The sequence below is a fragment of the Pristis pectinata genome, chromosome 5 (genome assembly GCF_009764475.1).
Source record: "Pristis pectinata isolate sPriPec2 chromosome 5, sPriPec2.1.pri, whole genome shotgun sequence".
Classification (NCBI taxonomy): Eukaryota; Metazoa; Chordata; class Chondrichthyes; order Rhinopristiformes; family Pristidae; genus Pristis; species Pristis pectinata.
In genome coordinates, this window is record NC_067409.1 from 112,935,321 (window position 1) to 112,957,486 (window position 22,166).

The 22,166-nt window shown below is 44.1% G+C and overlaps 1 protein-coding gene and 1 long non-coding RNA gene across 4 annotated transcripts in view; one reads left to right on the forward strand and one right to left on the reverse strand.

The window, feature by feature from the left end:
- The window catches only part of LOC127570328 (uncharacterized), a 39,023-nt gene extending 17,046 nt beyond the window's left edge, over positions 1–21,977 (reverse strand). For both annotated transcript variants that reach the window (XR_007956342.1, XR_007956343.1), the window contains exon 1: positions 21,838–21,977. This is a non-coding gene — a long non-coding RNA (uncharacterized LOC127570328). The remainder of the gene's footprint in view (positions 1–21,837) is intronic.
- The window catches only part of thrb (thyroid hormone receptor beta), a 188,534-nt gene that overhangs the window by 120,871 nt on the left and 45,497 nt on the right, over positions 1–22,166 (forward strand). For both annotated transcript variants that reach the window (XM_052015770.1, XM_052015771.1), the window contains exon 3: positions 13,639–13,697. In XM_052015770.1, coding sequence (XP_051871730.1) covers positions 13,679–13,697 — 19 coding nt within the window. In that variant the 5' untranslated portion in view covers positions 13,639–13,678. The remainder of the gene's footprint in view (positions 1–13,638; positions 13,698–22,166) is intronic.

The window sequence follows — 22,166 nt, forward strand, 5'->3', positions numbered from 1 at the left end:
TCCTTTAAACTTTCCCCCACTCATCTTACAGCTGCTATAACCTCTACTGTCTGACATTTCCACCCTGGGAAAAAGGCTCTGACTACCTACCTACACCTCTCAAAACCTTATATACTTTTATCAGGTTGTCCCTCAGCCTCTGACGCTCCGGAGAAAAAAATCCGAGTTTGTCCAACCTCTCGTTATGCCTAATGCTCTCTAATCTGGGCAACATCCTGGTGAACCTCTTCTGCACCTTCGCCAAAGCCACCACATGTTTCCGGTAACGCCACAACCAGAACTGCACACAATACTCCAAATGAGGCTTAACCAAAGTTTTATACAGCTGCAACATGACTACCTGACTTTAATACTCAACACACCGACTGATGAAGGCAAGTGTGGCGTACGCCTTCTTTACCACCATATCTACTTGTGTTACCACTTTCAGGGAACTGGGGACTTACACCACAGGATCCCTCTGTATGTCAGTACTCCTAAGGGTCCTGCCATTTACTGCATTTGACCTGCCATCTGCTATTTCTCTGCCCATATTCCCAACTGGTCTATATCCTGCTGAATAATTTGACAACCTTCCTCACTCTCCACAACTCTGCCAGTTTTTGTGTCATCTGCAAACTTATTAATCAGCGCACCTGCCTTTTCATCCAAATCACTTCTCTATATCACAGACAACAGAGGTCCCAGTGCTGATCCCTGCGGAACACCACTGGTCAAACACTTCCAGTCAGAATAACACCCCTCCACCACTACCCTCTGCCTTCTATGACCGAGCCAATTTTGAATCCAATTTACCAAGTCTCCATGGATCCCATATGCCTTAATCTTCAAGTTCCTGGGCATCAACATCTCAGAGGATCTATTCTGGGCCCAACACATTGATGCAATCACGAAGAAGGTGCGTGAGTGGATCTACTTCATTAGGAATTTGAGGAGATTTGATATGTCACCAAAGTCTCTTGTGAATTTCTTTAAATGTATGGTGGAGAGCATTCTGACTGGTTGCATCACCACCTGGTATGGAGGCTCCAATGCACAGGATCAAAAGAGGCTGCAGAGGGTTGTAGACTCAGCCAGCACCATCACGGACACAACCCTCCCCACCATCGAGGACATCTTCAAGAGGCAGTGCCTAAAGAAGGCGGCATCCATCATTAAGGACCCTCATCATCCGGGACATGCCCTCTTCTCGTTACTACCATCGGGGAGGAGGTACAGGAGCCTGAAGACCCACACTCAACGATTCAGGAACAGCTTCTTCCCCTCTACCATCAGATTTCTGAACGGTCCATGAACCCATGAACACTACCTCGTTATTCCTCTTTTGCACTATTTTATTTATTTATTTTTGGTAACTTACAGTAATTTTTATGTCTTGCGCTGTACTGCTGCTGCAAAACAACACATTTCATGACATACGTCAGTGATAATAAATCTGATTATGATTCTTCTGGATCACACACCATGAAAGACCTTGTTGAAAGATTTACTGAAGTCCATGGACCTTGTCGAAAGCTTTAGTAAGGAATAGAATGTGATAAAATTGTTCTGATAAAAATTCTGACGAATCTCGGAGTGAGTGTGCAGTGACTTGGTGAAAAGTACTGAATGTACTATTTACATTGCCAACGAAGTAGTAGCATGCCAGTTCAGAAGTCATGCAGCTGTTAACCACACAAGTACATGACAATATTCAGCGCACTTTATCACCAGCCATCTACAGTGTGTATTAATTCAGAGACTGGGTTTCTGAGTCTGGCTGCACTTACTTTTATTTTGTGTTAGTTTAAGTAGTCAGCAAATGAACAACCTTTCGTGGATGGTTTGTGTTAATGATATTGGTATTGGTTTATTATTGTCACATGTACCGAGGTACAGTGAAAAACTTGTCTTGCATATTGTTTGTACAGATCAATTCATTACACAATGCTTTGAGGTAGTACAGGGTAAAAACAATAACAGAATGCAGAATAAAGTGTCACAGCTACAAGGAAGTGCATTGCAGGTAGATAATAAGGTGCAAGGTCATAACAAGGTAGATTGTGAGGTCAAGAGACCATCTCATTGTATAAGGAAACAATTCAGTAGACTTAGAACAGTGGGGTAGAAGCTGTCCTTGAGCCCTCAGGCTCCTGTATCTTCTGTCTGATGGGAGAGGGGAGAAGAGAGAATGACCCGGGTGGGTGGGGTCTTTGATTATGCTGGCTGCTTCACCAAGGCAGTGAGAGGTATAGACAGAGTCCAAGGAGGGGAGGCTAGTTTCTGTGATGTGCTGGGCTGCGTCCACAACTCTCTGCAGTTTCTTGCAGTCCTGGGCAGAGCAGTTGCCGTACCAAGCCGTGATGCATCCAGACAGGATGCTTTCTATGGTGCATCGATAAAAATTAGTGAGTGTCAAAGGGGACATGCCGAATTTTTTAGCCTCCTGAGGAAGTAGAGGCGCTGGTGAGCTTTCTTGGGCATGGCATCTACGTGGTTGGACCAGGACAGGCTACTGGTGATGTTCACTCCTAAGATGGAGACAGAGAGATCCCGAAAAGAGAGAGAGAGGTGTCAGAAATGGTACAAATAAATTTGAGGGCAGGGTGGAAGTTCTTATCGAAGGTGATAAAATTGACAAGCTCGGCTTGGGTGCAGGAAGCAGCACCAATGCAGTCGTCGATGTAGCGGAGAAAGAGTTGGGGAGCGGTGCCAGAGGAGGTTTGGGACACAGACTGTTCCACATCATCCACAATGTCTACTAGTGAAGCAGGAACAACGCAAAGGTTTAAATTGTTGAGTCTGGCTATGGGCCAAACACTATGCTTCAAATCCTTCTTTATTTTGCTTGAAACACTGGGCAGCAATTTTTAAAAGTCCAAGAATTTCATCTGAATTTAGAGTGGTTTAGAACAGAGGACATTACAGCACAGTACAGGCCCTTCGGTCCACAATGTTGTGCTGACATTTTATCCTGCTCTAAGATCTATCTAACCCTTTCCTCCCACATAGCCCTCCATTTCTCTATCATTCATGTGTCTACCTAAGAGTCTCTTAAATGTTCCTAATGCATCTGCCCACACAACCTCTGCAGGCAGTGCGTTCCACGCACCCACCACTCTCTGTGTAAAAAACTTACCTCTGACATCCCCCTTATACCTTCCTCCAGTCACCATAAAATTATGTCCCCTCGTGTTAGCCATTTTCACCCTGGGAAAAAGTCTCTGACTGTCCACTCGATCTATGCCTCTTATCATCTTGTACACCTCTATCAAGTCACCTCTCATCCTCCTCCTCTCCAAAGAGAAAAGCCCGAGCTCACTCAACCTATCCTCATGAGACATGCTCTCCAGTCCAGGCAGCAACTAGAGGCAATCCTGTATCCTTTTTATCACCTCCTTTAACTGGAAAGTTTTCCCTGCCAACCTCATTCATCCATCCCTTTGCTATTTCAATAAACAGCATGAACACCTTCCTCACCAGGCTCAAGAGTTCCTTGTGACACAAGTTCACAATCTTCAAAACACCAACAAGGCTTACAACCTCGCCACGATCATTCCTAATCACCCACTCTTCCAATGTGTGTTCCCTCTAATATTCCTCTGTTCTAACTCAGCATATACCAAGTTTATTTTAAAAAAAACTTACTCATTTGAAAATCTTTCCTTGGCCTTTCTCCAACTTGCATCCCAGTCCACACATAACAGTCCTTGGACTGTGCCTTGTTGTGAACTTCCATTCCAACATTCCTCACTTGGTAACAAAACAATCTTTCCTTGTCTCCCTTTCCTCGGTGTTCACTTCACCTGATCTCGCATCTCTCCAGCTGCATTTTTAGTCAAATCTTCTACCCTTCAGATGCATCCCTTTGCATCGAGGACATCTTCAGGAGGTGGTGCCTCAGGAAGGCAGCATCCATCACTAAGGACTCTCACCATCAGGGACATATCCTCTTCTCGTTAGTACCATCAGAGAGGAGGTACAGGAGCCTGAAGACCCACACTCAATGATTCAGGAACAGCTTCTTCCCTTCCGCCATCAGATTTCTGAACGGCCCATGAACCCGTGAACACTACCTCATTATTCCTTTTGCTTTGCACCATTTTTTTAATTTGTAGTTTATAGTAATTTTATGTCTTGCCCTGTACTGCTGCCGCAAAACAACAAATTGCATGACATATGTCAGTGATAATAAACCTGATTCTGATTGTGAATCTGAAGTGCCTTTAGGTGTTTAAGGCTATCTGTGCATGCCTGTTTTTTCAAAATAATTACAGGAAAATGCCTGAGACCTGTGACTTGCATATTATTGCTATTGATAGACCCTCAAGGCTAATGATTATATTCAGATATTTCTTTCAACGTCACCATTGCTTACACTCAAATAAATCGCAGCATTTTCCATTTTGATGTTGTCAATCACTGTTTGGATTTTCACGTCACTTGTAATGTTACCACAAGGTGTCACTGTGTATCTATCATTTGATTAATTCTTCATCTGTGATTTTAAAGCCCAGAGAATCAGAACCATTTAGGTCCTATAGAGAGTAGCTGTAAAATCTGATCCCATCAGTTTCTCAGGCAGTAGAATCAGAATCAGGTTTACTATCACTGACTTATATGACGTGCAATTTATTGTTTTGCGGCAGCAGTACAGTGCAAAGGCATAAAATTACTATAAATTACAAAATAAATGAATAGTACAAAAAAAAGGGAATGACAAGGTGGTGTTCACGGGTTCATGGACCGTTCAGAAATCTGATGGCAGAGGGGAAGAAGCTGTTCCTGAATCTACTGAGTGTGGGTCTTCAGGCTCCTGTACCTCCTCCCCGGTGGCAGTAACGAGAAGAGGGCATGTCCCAGGTGGTGAGGCTCCTTAGTGATGGATGCCACCTTCTTGAGGAGCCGCCTCTTGAAGATGAGGAGGGTTGTGCCTGTGATGGAGCTGGCTGAGTCTACAACCCTCTGCAGCCTCTTGTGATCCTGTGCGTTGGAGCCTTCATACCAGGTGGTGATGCAACCGGTCAAAATGCTCTCCACCGTACATCTATAAAAATTTGGAAGTCTTTGGTGACATCCCAAATCTCCTCAAACTCCATATGAAGTAGAGCCACTGTCGTGCCTTCTTCATGATTGCATCAATGTGTTGTCCCGGAGAGGATGAATTGGAGAACTCAGTTCATCTACTGTTGCTGAAATTCAGAAGTTTCAGTGGATCATGTAACTGATATCCCGTTAAAATTTTTTATACAGTATATAAAGAACATATAAAATGATGTTTTAGGTAATGCAGTTCAAGTCTGCTGAATTTTTGACAGTTCATAAGTCTTCAGTGAAAAATTAAAGTATGAGTAAAATTTTAATTCTGTGCAAACATCAAATAAAACCATGCAAAAAGCTGAATATCAGCATTGTCTAACTCTCACTGATCAACAGGCAATTAGAGGAAAGAAAATTTTCTGTGCTATTGCTTAAGATTTATTAAATTGGTAAATTGGTTTATTATTGTCACATGTACTGAGGTACTGTGAAAAACTTGTCTTGCATACCATTCATGTAGATCAATTCATTACACAGTGCATTGAGGTAGTACAAGGTAAAAACAATAACAGAATGCAGAATAAAGTGTTACAGTTACAGAGAAAGTGCAGTGCAGGTTGACAATAAGGTGCAAGGCCATAACAGGTTAGATTGTGAGGTCAGAGTCCATTTTATTGTACTAGGTGACCATTCAATAGGTTTATTCAACAGTGGGATAGAAGCTGTCCTTGAGCCTGGTGGTACATGCTTTCAGGCTGTTGTATCTTCTGCCCGATGGGAGAGGGGAGAAGAGAGAATGTCCGGGGTGGGTGGGGTCTTTGATTATGTTGGCTGCTTTACCGAGGCAGCGAGAAGTGTAGACAGAGTCCATGGAGGGGAGGCTGGTTTCTGTGATGTACTGAGCTGTGTCCACAATTCTCTGCAGTTTCTTATGGTCACGGGCAGAGCAGTTGCCATACCTAGTATGCCAGACCCACTTCAAAGCTGGGTGGTCAGTTATTCTTTGTCCATTTCAATGTGGATATTAAGATACATTATGTCTTATGAGGATAGGTCGAGTGAGCTGGGGCTTTTCTCTTTAGAGAGAAGGAGGATGAGAGGAGACTTGATACAGGTGTACAAGATGATAAGAGGCATAGATTGAGTGGACAGTCAGAGACTGATGTACATTTGACTAATAAAGGTATCTTAAATGGCTCAAACAAGGGGGCATAATTTTAAAGTGATTGGAGGAAGGTATGGGGGGGATGTCAGAGGCAAGTTTTTTACACAGAGAGTGGTGGGTCCGTGGAACGCACTGCCGGCAGAGGTTGTGGGGGCAGATACATTAGGGACATTTAAGAGACTCTCAGATAGCCACATGAATGATAGAGAAATGGAGGGCTATGTGGGTGGGAAGGGTTAGATAGATCTTAGAGCAGGATAAAATGTTGGCACAACATGGTGGGCCGAAGGGCCTGTACTGTGCTGTAGTGTTCTGTGTTCTAAATGATAGGCTGGCTCAGAGCACACTGATGAAGTTACATTTGCGGCAGACTGTGAATTGGCAGGCTTCTTGCAGGACATCTGTGGACCAGATCGTTTTTTGTTTCCAACAGTATGGTGGTTGTTGTGGTTATCATTACCGTTGCCTAGTTCTTTTGAAACAAATCAAATTCCAGATTATTGATCACATTTCACAGCTGTCAGGGTGGGATCTAGTGTCTCTGGATTATGAGTCACGGCCTCTCTATTACCTGGAACTTAATTGTTGCATGAGCACCATAGCTACAAACGTACAGTAAAACTCCAATAATGTGCCATCCAGCAGCATTCACTGGGGCCCTGACTCCTCATTACCTCCAGCGTTCTGTGGCCTTGCTGCCTTCTGGCTCAGTCAGGGCCTGATTCCCACACTCCCTTCCCACTCACCTAGGGTCCCACTCCCTGTGCTCCCATTCACTGGAAAAGGCGTGTAATATCTAAAAATAAGGGAATTAAAGAAGTGTTAACATATCTACAGTCATGACAGCGGCGTCACAGGTAGACTGGGTGGTGATAAAGGCGTTTAGCGCACTGGCCTTCATCAGTCAGGGCACTGAGTACAGGAGTTGGGATGTTATGCTACAGTTGTACAAGTCGTTGGTGAGGCCGCACTTGGAGCGCTGTGTACAGTTTTGGTCGCCCTGTTGTAGGAAAGACGTGGTTAACCTGGAAGGAGTACAGAGAAGAGGAAGTGGGTGAGACAGGTGCAATAGTGTCATTTAGGAAGTACTTGGATAGGTACATGGAGGGGCGGGGCCTGGAGGGATATGGGCCGAACACAGGACATTGGGACTACCTGGGTGGGCACCATGGTCGGCATGGACTGGTTGGGCTGAAGGGCCTGTATCCGTGCTGTATTGCTCTGTGACTCAATGACATGCAGTAGTTCAGAAAATCTGCCAATTCAGCACCACTAAAGCCTTGAGCATGTTGGATTATCAAAATTTTACATTCATATTTTAGATGAAACAATAATTTTTTGTTTAGTGAGGATATCTATCTGTAATCCAATGAGTGGAGTTTGATGTCACTTTAAATACTGGATACACTCCAGCTGCTTTCTATTTCCTGCACAATTTAGAACAACTGTTTCAGTTTAATGGAGAGGCTAACACTGACTCAAACCATTCAAAAAGGCAGATAAATTTTAAAAAAGAGAAGGGCTGCGGTGCACATGCTCCTGTCTACATCAACGGTGCTGAGGTCGGGAGGGTTGAGAGCTTCAAGTTCCTAGGAGTAAACATCACCAATAGTCCAACCACGTAGACACCACGGTCAAGAGTGCCTTTGGAGTCCCCAACATTGCCTCCAGACCCGACGAGGTCTCATTGCATCAGGTGAACCATGTGCAAGGAAACCTCCTCCTGTCCACTCCCAGCTGATCCAAAGCACTTCCAAGTTGGACAATACTTGGAAGAACAGTGAAAGCAGTAAGAGCACAGAATGTACTCTGGGTGGGGGACTTCAATAACCATCACTAAAAGACGCTTGGCAACACCGCCACCAACCAAGTTGGCCAAGTCCTGAATGACATAGCTGGCAAGTTGGGTCTTCGGCATGTCTTGAGCAAACTAACACAAAGATTAAACCTATCTGACCTTGTTCTCACCAATTTATCTCCATGATAGCATTGGGATAGTGCACCATCAGGTAAGCAAAACAGCTCAAAGGAAAAGTTTGGAAGGATAATTTTATATATATGCACCTAGGAGCAAAGATGTACTGGGCAGCTTAAAAATGTAGTAAATCCTTAGGGTAACGTCTTGCAAGGAATAGATCATTCAAGAAAGGAGGTAATGCCACAGAGTCATGGAGTTGTACAGCCCAGAAACAGGCCCTTCAGCCCACTGCATCTGTGCCGACCATCATGCCTGTCTATACTAACCCCACGTCTGCATTAATTCCACATCCCTCTACACCCTGCTCATTCAAGGACCTATCCAAGTGCCTCTGAACTGTTGTTACTGTTCCTGCCTTCACCCCCTCCTCTGGCAGCTCGTTCCGGATACCAGCGACTCTGTGTGGAACAGCCTACCCCTCAGATCCCCTGTAAACCTCCTTCCTCTCCCTTAAACCTGTGCCCTCTAGTTGTGACACCCTTTCCGTGGGAAACAGACTTTGGCTATCCACGCTATCCTTGTGTCTCATAATTTTATACACCACCATCTTGTCACCCCTCAGCCTCCTCCACTCCAGGGAAAACAGACCCAGCCCGTCCAGTCTCTCCTTATAACTCAAGCCTTCCAATCCAGGCAATGTTCCTGTGAATCTTTCCTGCACTCTCTCTGGTTTAATCACATCTTTCCTATAGCGGGGCGACCAGAACTACACACGATATGCCAAGTGCAGTCTAACCACAGTTTTGTACAACTGTAACATGACATCCCAACTTGCTCAGTGTCATGGCCAATGAAGGCAAGCACACCATGCCTTCTTCACCACCCTGTCTACCTGTGTTGCCACTTTCAGGGAATTGTGTTCTTATACCCCAAGGTCTCTCTGTTCAACGACACTCACTAGGGCCCTCCCATTCACTGTGTATGTGCTGCCCGGTTTAACTTTCCAAAATCGCTTTATTCTTGTCTGAGTTAAATTCTATCTGCCATTCTCTTGCCCACTTTCCCAGCTGATCTAGATCCGGTTGTAACCTTGGGTAACCTCCTTCACTGTCCACCACATCTCCATTTTTAGTGTCATCTGCAAACTCACAAGTCACGCCACCAACATGCTCATCTGAGTCATTGATATAGGTGACAAACAACAGCGGACCGAGCACCGACCCCTGCGGCACCCCACTGGTCACAGAGCACCGATCCCTGCGGCACCCCACTGGTCACAGGCCCCCAATCTGAAAAACACCCCTCCACTCCCACCCTCTGCCTCCTACCACTAAGCCAATTTTGTATCCAATTGGCCAGATCACCCTGGATCCCATGTGATCTCACCTTCCAGACCAACCTACCATGCAGGATCTTGTCAGATGCCTTGCTAAAGTCCATGTAGACAATATCTAATGCCCTGCCCTCATCAATCCTCTTGGTCACCTCTTCAAAAAAAAACAACCATATTTGTGAGACAGTTTCCCATGCACAAGGCCATGCTGACTGTCCTTAATCAATCTTTGCCTTTCCAAATGCAAATAAGTCCTGTAATTCAGAATCCCATCCAATAACTTTCCCATCACTGATGTAAGGCTCACTGGCCTGTAGTTCCCTGGCTCATTCCTGCGGCCCTTCTTAAAAAAAAGGCACATCATTAGCTGTCCTCTAGTCTTCCTGTACTTCACCTGTGCCTAACTGTAACTCTGCATATCAGAGACAAATGAGAGGAAATGAAATAGACTTATTGCTTCAAGGTAAACCAACTGATCAGCTAGTTTACATAAAATTATGTAATGAATAAGAAAACATGTTTTGCCCTCCCAAGGGGCATTTTAGATTAGATGAAGTAATCTCCAGAAAAGGTGTAAAATCAGTGAGAAGTAAGATTCATTGATGGTACATGAAAAGGGGACATCATGGCTTTGCACAGACTTTGATCCAAGTACAGGGCTTTGTTGGTGGTAATCTCAGGATTACTCCCAGTTCCTGGGTACAGACCAGGAGGTGAGAAACATTGGCTGATGACTGGAATGATGGTAGAAGAGAGACCTTGAGATTTATAGGTCGATTTAATCAAGTTCTGATATGGACAAAGTTGTACTGGAGAAATTAGTTTCAGCTACACCAGAATGAAGATGAATGTCCTTTCTTGTAGAGAGGGTGAATCGTGGGTTAGTTAGTTTAGATAAAAATGATAGTGTGAATAAGCACAAGAACCACAGAGGAGATCTTCTGAAACCTTACACATCTATGCACATACAGTTTCTATATTTAGGAGCAGTGATATAGAACCATAGAACCATAGAACCATACAGCACAAAACAGGCCCTTCGGCCCACCATGTCGTGCCGTCCATCAGACCACCCTCACACTACCTAACCCCTTCCTCCCGCATATCCCTCTATCTCACGTTCCTCCATATGCCTATCCAACAAGCTCTTGAACCTGTTCAATGTATCTGCCTCCACCACCACCCCAGGCAGTGCATTCCATGCACCAACCACTCTCTGGGTGAAAAACCTCCCTCTGACATCTCCCCTGAACCTCCCACCCATAACCTTAAAGCCATGACCTCTCGTCTTGAGCATTGGTGCCCTGGGAAGGAGGCGCTGACTGTCTACTCTGTCTATTCCTCTCAATATTTTATATACCTCTATCATGTCTCCTCTCATCCTCCTCCTTTCCAGTGAATAAAGCCCTAGCACCTTAAGCCTCTCCTCATATTCAATACCCTCCAATCCAGGCAGCATCCTGGTAAATCTCCTCTGCACCCTCTCCAATGCCTCCACATCCTTCCTATAATGAGGCGACCAGAACTGAACACAGTACTCTAAATGTGGCCTAACTAGAGTTTTGTAAAGCTGCATCATAACCTCGCGGCTCTTAAACTCTATCCCGCGACTTATGAAAGCCAACATCCCATTGGCCTTCTTAACTGCTCTTTCCACCTGTGAGGCAACTTTCAATGAACTGTGAATATGAACCCCCAGATCCCTCTGCTCCTCCACACTGCCAAGTACCTTGCCATTTACCCTGTACTCTGCCCTGGAGTTTGTCCTTCCAAAGTGTACCACCTCACACTTCTCCGGATTGAACTCCATCTGCCACTTGTCAGCCCAGCTCTGCATCCTATCAATATCCCTCTGTAAGCTCCGACAGCCCTCCACACTATCCACAACACCGCCTATCTTAGTGTCAGAAATACAGCAAATCCTTGCATGATGCAATTGTCTGCAAAGGATAGATTATTTGTGACCTACTAGAAGGATAGATTAGAACAAACTTCTACAGATGTACTGTTGAAACTAACCTGACTGGTTGCATCATGGTCTGGTACGGCAATTCGAATGCGCAGGAACGTAAGAAGCTGCAGAGAGTAGTGGACTCTGCCCAATACATCACGGGCACATCCCTCCCCACCATCGGGAGTATCTACAGGAGGTGCTGCCTCAAGAAGGCAACATCCATCACCAAAGATCCCCACCATCCGGGCCATGCCGTCTTCTACAGCTACCATCGGGCAGGAGGTACAGAAGCCTGAAGTCCCACACCACCAGGTTCAGGAACAGCTACTTCCCTTCAACTATTCAGTTCTTGAACCAACCAGCACAATCCTAATCATTAGAATTTAACAACACTGTGACCACTTTGATCACTTTGCACTAGAATGGACTTTGTTTTTTTGTTCTAATTATGTTCTTTCTTTTAAAAATTGTGCACAATTTATGTTTAATTTATGTTTTTCTTGTGAATGCTGCTTATCTGATGCTATGTGCCTGGGATGCTGCTGCAAGTACTTCATTGCACCTGTGCACACGTGGACTTGTGCCTGTGACAATAAACCTGACTTTGACTTTTGACTTTGTGAAAGGAAGTGCAGTAACTCAGTACCTCAGAGACAAATGAGAGATAAACCAGATAGACAAGCCAAGTAATTAACTAGTTTGTATAGTATTATGTTGTGAATAAAAAGATATAAGTTTAAGCATTTGATATAAATCATTGTATCAAAGCTTTGAACAGGCTTTAGAATGAACTAAGGAAGGGATGTGAACAACAACCTGAATTATGCAGCATCTTGTTATGTCTAAAATGTTCCAGCGTTCCACAGATACTTATATAAAATGGAACAGTAATAAATTCAAGCAAATTACTCTTTTGAGGAATGAAATAACTTTAATGCATCAATGTATCAAATCTGCAGGATTCCGGTCCCTGCCAAATTGATATCAGTGTCTGCTCTCCTGGTTCTGTGTTTGCCAAATTCACCAACCTTTCTAAATGTAGATGCTGGCCTTGCCAACTACGCCCTGATATTCTCAATGGTAATCCCAATTCGCTCACAACTACTGTGATATTGTCCATAGCTCTATGTGACCATTACATCGCCCTACCGAGTATCCAAAACTTTATAAAGCCCTGGCCCTGAAATATAACTGCCCAAATTGCATAAATCATTAACCACAAATTTATACCTGCTCGTACTTAAACAGTTATGTATATTTATCTTATTTTATTGCATTTTTTCTGCTTTTTTCATAGCAATGCATTCCCTATTTACATCAGTGCCTACCCTGAGAAGTTGTCCTCCTCTCTACGACAGGAGTTCTGTGAGACCCTCCCTCACTGCTCCCCCTTTGTGATTTCTTCGCTTGAAATGTTGACTGTCCATCTTCCCCCATAGATGCCGTCTGACCTGCTGAATTCCTCCAGCATTTTGTGTGTGTTGCTCCAGATTCCAGCATCTGCAGAATCTCTTGTGTAGCCCTCGTTTTTGGTCCACTTGCAAATCCTGATCGAGTTCTCATTTCTGAGATCAGGTATAACTGGATCATTAACTTATGGTCCTGCTATCCTCCTGCCCAACTCCATATTCCTCCTCCTTCAACTTTATTTGGTTCCTTGGTGTTGACACGCATGGACAGGAGATCAGTTTTCACATCTGCTGCTCTTACTGGAATTGATATCCTTCAGCATTTAAAGTATTCAGAAGTGACCTTTCCCTTAAATCCCAGTGCTTTCCATATATGCCTATTTCTTGCTCTGCCTATAGATTAGTACTGTGATTATATAGCCCCTACATTGCAATGAGATCTGTCTCATATTGTCAGTATTTATTCCAGAGTAGTCAATGATGGACATTAACTGTCATTGTTGTCATAAATATTTCTCTCAAATGTAGCAGCAGAGTCTGTAATCTTCTCAAAATGTAAGCTTGAATCACAAAAGAGCATGCATGATAGAAGTAATTTTGGTTTTAAGTGAGGTTTCTCAGAGAAAGTTTTGAATAATGTCACATTTAACTTCTTTGCATTAATAACTTTAAAAACTTCCAGGTTGATCAGCCCAGTCTTTCTTCCACTGAAGACGTCCAATTTCCTTGAATATAAATTGTCTGCATTATTGTATTTTATGTTTCTCTTTTCATTCTTACAAGATATATACTTGTGAGATTATAATGAATATGGCATAATAAATTAATTATATTTTACAGGTGGTGTGAACACCAACGACAGGATGACCACTGACCCGTAATGCCAAGCAATATGTCAGGTACGCAGTTGATAAGGTATTCAGTAAGAATAAACTTTTGATCCAACTCATTCTTTCTGTAGAGATCAAACTTTAGAAGTCCTTCACTGCTTCAGTGTGCCCTTGTCTATGTGTTATTACAACTCCAGTGTCTTGAACCAAAGCACAATGAACGTTGTAAGTTTTCTGAACTGATTTCGGCTTTTGTCACGTATTTTTCCATTTCGGTGGTCTGCTGGGTTTCTTAGTTTATAAAAACAGTGATGCAAAGGGGCCACTTAGCTGTCCCGTATGGGGACTCTGTGCCAATAGAAACATCCACATGGCATATTCAAATATTTTCTTTAATGTGTTCACTTTTCAGGATCTGGATGTCACTAGTGGAGAGGGTTCTCCTTATCCTCACCTTCTACCCCACCAGTCTCCACATTCGACAGATCAGCTTTCATAATTTCCACCACTTTCAATGGGATTCCACTGCCAAACATAGGAGAACACACAGGAACCCAAGAAGAGAGGAGCTGGAGTAGGTCAAGGCCCCTCAAGCCTTGCTGCATTCAATACCTGATCTACTCCAGGCCTCAACTGCTTCTTTGTGCCAGATCCCCACAGCTCTCAATCTCCCAATCTTTTCAAAATGTTTTTACCACCATTTTAAACACTTCTAACGAGCTAGCCTCCACAATCCCCTCAGGTAGAGAATTCCAGACATTCACTCCCCTCGGTGAGAAGAAACTTATACATACCTCGGTTCTAAATGATTGGCCCCTTATCTTGAAACTATCTGCCCTGTCATCCTCCAACAGGAGCCTACGTGTTTCAGTAAGATCACCCCCTGTTCTTCCAATTTCCAAAGCAACCAAACTCAACCTGTCCAGCCTCTGTTAATAGGACAATCCTCTCATCCTTGGAATTAACAAGGTGACTCTCTTTTGTGACTGCCTCCAATGCCTGTTATGTCCTTTCTTATGCGACAAAACTGTGCCCAGTACTTCAGGTGTGGTCTCACCAACACCCTGTACAATTGGAACAAAACTCTCCTATTTCTAAACTCCGACCCTTTTGTAATGAAGGCCAAGATACCACTTGCTCTCTTCACTACTTGATACTCCTACCTTCTAACTTTTTATGATTCATACGCATGAGCTACATTCCTCAGTATATCACTCATTTGCAATTTCTTTCCATTTAGATAATAATCTTTTGATTCCTCTTACCGAAGTTTAATGTGAGAGGGGCAAAGTCTAAAGGGAGATGTGCGGGACAAGTTGTTTACAAGTGGTGGGTGCCTGGAACGGGCTGCCAGGGGTGGCGGTGGAAGCAGGTATGATAGTGGTGTTTTAGATAGGCACATGAACACACAGGGAGTGGAGGGATTTGAACAATGTGCAGGCAGAATTGGAATTTTGGAATGGGTTGGAATTGGTTCATTATTGTTACGTGTACAGTGAAAATCTTGTCTTGCAAACCATCCATACAGATCAATTCATTACACAGTGCATCAATGTAGTACAGGGTAAAACAATAACAGAATGCAGAATAAAGTGTAACAGCTACAGAGAAAGTGCAGTGCAGACAGACAATAAGGTGCAAAGTCATAACGAGGTAGATTGTGAGGTCAAGAGTCCATTTTATCATACTAGGGAACCGTTCAATAGTCTTATAACAGTGGGATAGAAGCTGTCCTTGAGCCTGGGTTAATTTGGCATCATACTTGGCACAGACATCATGGGCTGAAGGGCCTGTTCCTGTGCTGGAGGAACTCAGCGGGTTGAGCAGCATCTGTGGGAGGAGAGGAATTGTCGACGTTTCGGCCCTGTATCTAGTCCTTGCCTTTCACCACATTGTATTGTTCCTGTGCTGTTCTATGTTGTACGAAGTACATGACCCCACACTTCCCTATTTCCCCATGCTGTTGTGGGAGATGCAACACCTTCCCATTTATTTCTTCCCTTCCCACCATCCTCGAACCCAAACTATCCTTTCTCATGATGTAGCAAGCCACTGACACTTCCTCCACGTCAGTGTGTTGCATCCAGTGCTCATGATGTGACCTTCACTATGTTGGAGAAACTGGATTGAGCTTCTCGCTGCCTCAGTGAAGCAGCCAACATAATCAAAGACCCCACCCACCCCAGACATTCTCTCTTCTCCCCCCTCCCGTCGGGCAGAAGATACAAAAGCCTAACAGCATGTACCACCAGGCTCAAGACAGCTTCTATCCCGCTGTTATAAGACTATTGAACGGTTCCCTAGTACGCTAAAATGGACTCTTGACCTCACAATCTACCTCATTATAACCTTGCACCTTATTGTCTCCCTACACTGCACTTTCTCTGTAACTGTAACACTTTATTCTGCATTCTTTTATTGTTTTACCTTGTACCAGGCACAGTGGTGTAGGGGTTAGCATAACACTTTACAGCGCCAGCAACCCGCATTCAATTCCGGCCGCTGTCTGTAAGGAGTTTGTACGTTCTCCTCATGTCTGCGTGGGTTTCCTCCGGGTGCTCTGGTTTCCTCCCACATTCCAAAGACGTACGGGTTAGGAAGTTGCGGGCACGCTATGTTGATGCCGGAAACGTGGCAACACTTGCGGGCTGCCCCAGAACACTCTAGGTAAAAGATGCATTTCATTGTGTTTCGATGTACATGTGACTAATAAAGAAATCTTATCTTACTACCTCAATGCACTGGTGTAATGAATTGATCTGTATGGACGGTATGCAAGACAAGTTTTTCTCAATACACGTGACAATAATAAACCAATTCCAATTCCAACACCTCTTTGCAGAACACGTCCATTCGTTCTGCAGGGGCATCGCTGAGCTTCCCCTCAGCTGCCACATTAATTCTCTCTCCCACTTCCACTCTTGTACTGTTCCAATGATGCACGATGCAAGCTCAGGAAACAGCATTTCAAAGTCCATCTGCACAAATTACAACTCTGGGGACTCAGTATTAAATTCAACCAGTCTCACTGGATATCTTAATTTGAGTTTCCTTGTTTTTTCCTCTTCTGGCTCTAACTGCCAGAATTTAAAGTATTGGTTACCATGAGTAGTGAACTCTGCCCAATACGTCACGGGCAATCCCTCCCCACCATCTGGGTCATATCATCTTCTCGCAGCTCCAATCAGGCAGGAGGTACAGAAGCCTGAAGTCCCCACACCACCAGGTTCAGGAACAGCTACTTCCCTTCAACCATTCAGTTCTTGAATCAACCGGCACAACCCTAATCACTATAGTTTAGCATCACTATGTCACTATGACCACTCTGCACTAAAATTTTTTTTTGTTCTAATTCTGTTCTTGTAAAAATTGTGCATAATTTATTATTAATTTATGTTTTTCTTGTGAATGCTGCTTATCTGATGCTCTGTGCCTGTGATGCTGCTGCAAGTAAGTTTTTCACTGCATCTGTGCACACATGGACTTGTGCATCTGACAATAAACTTGACTTTGACAACTGCAGTCTACACCCCATTGCAAACATCCTCTTCCTTCTCTCTGCTCTCCCCCTCACTGTAACATAAAACACACTTGTTTCTTATATCTTCTGCTCTGGTGAAGGTCTAGAGACCTGAAACATTGACTGTTTTCCTTTCCGCGGATGCTGCCTGACCTGCTGAGTTCTCCCAACACTTTCTGGTGTTATAGTCAAAGTCAAAGTCGAGTTTATTGTCATCTGCACAAGGCCATGTGTGCACAGGTGCAATGAAAAACTTACTTGCAGCAGCATCACAGGCACACAGCATCAGATAAGCTGCATTCACAAGAAAAACATAAATTGAGCATAAATTACACACATTTTTTATAAGAAAGATCACAATTAGAACAAAAAAAGTCCATTTTAGTTGTTATAGACTGTAAAGAAAATGAGCAATAGCTTGCCTTTGGTCTTTACCTTGTGGAATAGAAATAGGATAACAAATCCCTCCCTGTTCAAAAAATCAATAAATGTAAAACACATTACCACAGATTGTAAAGTGAAGAGAATAATTATGGTATACGAACATCATTATCTGGGCAGTGGTAAATTTCTGAATACAATTCAGCACGGGTTAAGTAAAAACTTACTCCACCTAACTCCTTATCTGACTGGAGCAGTGTTAGGTTTGACTGCACAGCGTGCCTCAATGCTGCTCCACTCCAGCCGTTCATGTGTGTCACTACCCTTGGTCTGTCAGAAAACTTTACAATTCAGTTAGATAAAACTTAGGTATTTATGAACCGTTCATGGCACTACTTTACTCCCCATGTTTAGTTCCCATATGTAATACTTCATACCAATCTGAATTAAGTTTCATTAAATTAAACCTCCATGATATCTTTGAGTAACGGATATCCCAATTAGACTGCGATAAGTCTTAAAGCATGTTGCATCTGGACCTCCAGAAGGCATTTGGCAACAATCCACAAAAGAGCTTATTAATTAAGCTTAAAGCTCTGGGAATTCAAGATGAATCTTTGGTTGGATTTGAAAAAAATGCTGAAGAGTGCAAAGCATTGAGTGGTTTTAGATAAGTTATGTCAGGTGCTCTGGGTGCTGCTTTTGGAACCATTGTGGTTTAATTTACATCATTAATTCGCAATTAAATACCCCAGTGTTCAGAGGTTTTTAAACTGAATTGTGAGCCACTAAAGGGTAGTGAAATAGTTAGAAGAGGGGTTATGTTGAAGTTAGGAGCAGAAGCAGAAGTAGGCCACTCGGCCCCTCAACCCTGCCCAGCCGTTCAATGTGATCATGCTTTTTAGTCCCGGGTCTTCACTCCTCTCCACAACCAGATCCCCCGGCCCTCAATTTCCTGACCTTTCCAGTTGAAGATCCTTCGTCAACTAGATCCACATTCACAAGACGAAAGGTCTTCGACCTGAAACATTGGCTCTGTTTCTCTTCCCACAGATGCCACCTGACCTGATGAGTATGTCCAGCATTTTCTGTTTTATTTCAGATTTCCAGCATCATTTGCCTGAGCTTGCTAAATATTGAATACTGATGGATATTTATTTCCCATCTATATTGCCCCTGCAGCCATGTCTCTGTAATCCCAAATATATAATACTTGTTTATGTCTATTTGAATCATTAATTCATCTGCCTTATTGTGAATGCTTCACACATTTAGGCTTGACTTTTCGAACATTCTTAGTTCCCCGGGCATCCTCTGAGTTCTTGCATGGTCTCCCGTCCCCCTACCAATTTAGTTTTACCTTCCTCAAAAGCACCCCCAATTCTCAAATGTAATAGTTTGCTTTCAGTGTTCACACGAAGGGCCTGTTTCTGTGCTGTGAAACAAGTCCCTCTCACCTGGGGTGCACCTGGGAACATCTGGTGTCAATAGCACGAAAAACTGAAAGAACAGTTCAATTCCAGGGAGAAATTCACAAATCACATTATGAGCTGGAGAAAGAAGTGAGTGGACAGGACACTGACCAGTGGGCATCAGTCAGGGCTCTGAGTATAAGAGTTGGGAAGTTATGTTACAGTTGTATAAGACATTGGTGAGGCCTCACTTGGAGCATTGTGGACGGTTTTGGTCACCCTGTTAAAGGAAAGATGTTATTAAACTAGAAAGAGTGCAGAAAAGATTTACCAGGATGTTGCCTGGACTTGGGGGCCTTGAGTTACAAGGAGAGGTTACAAGGAGAGATTCCCTGGAACGTAGGCAGGCATGGTAGTAGTGGTTAGCGCAACACTATTACAGCGCCTGTGACCCCAGTTCAATTCCGGCCGCTGTCTGTAAGGAGTTTGTACGTTCTCCCCGTGTCTGCGTGGGTTTCCTCCGGGTGCTCCGGTTTCCTCCCACATTCCAAAGACGTACGGGTTAGGAAGTTGCGGGCATGTTATGTTGGCGCCGGAAGCGTGGCAACACTTGTGGGCTGCCCCAGAACACGCTACGCAAAAGACGCATTTCACTGTGTGTTTCGATGTACATGTGACTGATAAAGATATCTTATTGAGGTGTGACCTGATAGAGGTATATAAGATCATGAGGGGCATAGACAGGGTGAAAGCACACAGTCTTTTTCCCAGGGAGGGGGTGCTAAAAACAAGAGGGCATAGGTTTAAGATCAGAGGTGAGAGATTTAAAAGGGGCATCAGGGGCAGCTTCTTCACACAAAGAGTGGTCCGTATTTGGAATGAGCTGCCAGAAATAGTGGTTGAGGCGGGCATGTTAGCAATATTTAAAAGCCATCTAGATAAGTACATGATCGGAGAGGTTTAGAGGGCTATGGGGCAAACACGAGCAGATGGGACTAGCTTGCTGGGCAACACAGTCGGCATGGGCGAGTTGGGCCGAAGGGCCTGTTTCCGTGCTGTATGACTCTATGGTGAAATTGTAATGCAGATGAGCACAAAGTAGTGCGCATAGAAAGTAAAAGTGAGTAACAGAGCTACACCACAAATGGTTCTGCCTCATCCGATTATATTGCATGTAATGTATCTTCTGAAAATAGAACAGAGCATAGATTGCAACCTTTATGAAATATTGTCGCAGGTTTGAGGCATACTGCCCGCTCAGATTTAATACCAGCTTAGTCATTGCTTTTCTCTCCATTTCCCAAAGCCTGATTTCCCAAATCCACTTCCCTGATTGCCAAGGTTATGGCTGTTCTCCTGCTCTCACCTGCATTCTTAATGCTGTGCTTTGCACATACATTGTTTGTTCCTACCTCCTGCCACTTTGTTACATTTGGGCGTTTCATTCAAATTGTGCACAACATTCAAAATCGGTTTTATTTACAGCCCTACTCAGAACCATGGAATGATGCAAACCATAGAGAGGGTGCAGAGGAGATTTACAAGGATGCTGCCTGGATTGGGGAGCATGCCTTCGGAGAACAGGTTGAGTGAACTCGGCCTTTTCTCCTTGGAGCGACGGAGGATGAGGGGGGACCTGATAGAGGTGTATAAGATGATGAGGGGCATCGATTGTGTGGATAGTCAGAGGCTTTTTCCCAGGGCTGAAATGGTTGCCACAAGAAATGGCGGCACGGTAGCATAGCGGTTAGTGCGACGCTATTACAGCGCCAGCGATCGAGGTTCGATTCCCGTCGCTGTGTGTAAGGAGTTTGTACGTTCTCCCGTGTCTGCGTGGGTTTCCTCCGGGTGCTCCGGTTTCCTCCCACATTGCAAAGACGTACGGGTAGGTTAATTTGGGTTTAAAATGGGCGGCGCGGACTCGTTGGGCCAGAAGGGCCTGTTACCGCGCTGTAAATAAAAATAAAAAAATAAAAAAGGACATAGGTTTAAGGTGCTGGGGAGTAGGTATAGAGGAGATGTCAGGGGTGTTTCTTACTCAGAGAGTGGTGAGTGTGTGGAATGGGCTGTCGGCAACGGTGGTGGAGGCGGATATGATGGGGTCTTTGAAGAGACTTCTGGATAGGTACATTGGAGCCTTGAAAAATAGAGGGCTGTGGGTCTCTAAGGTAGGGACATGTTCGGCACAGCTTTGTGGGCTGAAGGGCCTGAATTGTGCTGTAGGTTTTCTATGTTCCATGTTCTATGTGGTCCATCATGCCAGTACTGTTTTTTGACAATTAGCCAAATTGCTCTTTGCCACTAACCCTGTGATCTTTTCCCCTTCAAATATTTATCTTTGTCTATCAATATTGAACAGAACACAGTATTTACTGAAGGATTAAAAAGCTTTGGTTGGCAGAGCTATGTCATAAACAACTCTGTCATTTCGTCCATTGAAGTCTGGTGAGATCAAGCTATGTGGTTCAGAGTTAAAAGCATGTACTTGTAACTGTCATTACAGTCAAAGCTTAAAGCTTTTTGAATGCTGATTCTCAGTTCGTGGATCTAACAACCCAGGCCGTCTGTGATTCCTCAGAGCCAGGAGTTTGATGTCCTAATTCCATGTAATTCGAAAGAAGGTCACTAATAAATCCTATAATAATTCCTGACTCAGAGTAGGAGGCATGTGAGATCATAGTCACGTGGAGTAGTTGAGACAAATATGCTCGGTGCAGTTAAGTCCATGGTGTCTGACATGCAGCCCGGAAGATGTTTATTTCCGCCCTGCCCCAGAGCCACTGACACAGCCTTGCAGACTGGGTTGTTACTTCACATTTCTGTATGACCTGTGCAAGCATTGAAAACACGGAACAGTCACAAACGATGCCTGTCTTGACGTCAAACAATGACTCACCTTCAGAAGTTGATTAGGTGCCGAGTGAGGACTTGGCCCTGCTCGTTTAGTGGCACGTCAGGGGTCCCGCAGGCCATGTGTAGAACTGAAGCAAGAAGACAAGGTGTAGGGCTGAAATGATTCTTAATAGCCAGCAGTAAATCGGCCATGGCAAAACCCTTGGGTTATGGCATGTGCTGCAAGGGAACTGTCTCCATTGGTTCTGAGTACTAATTTGTCATGGGTGAGTGGTGATGAGGTCGGCTGGGCATGATTTTAATCAACCAACCAGAACCTTTATTTGGACCTACTTTGGTAGGTAGCTTTTGACGCTGAAGCCAAAAGCTTTA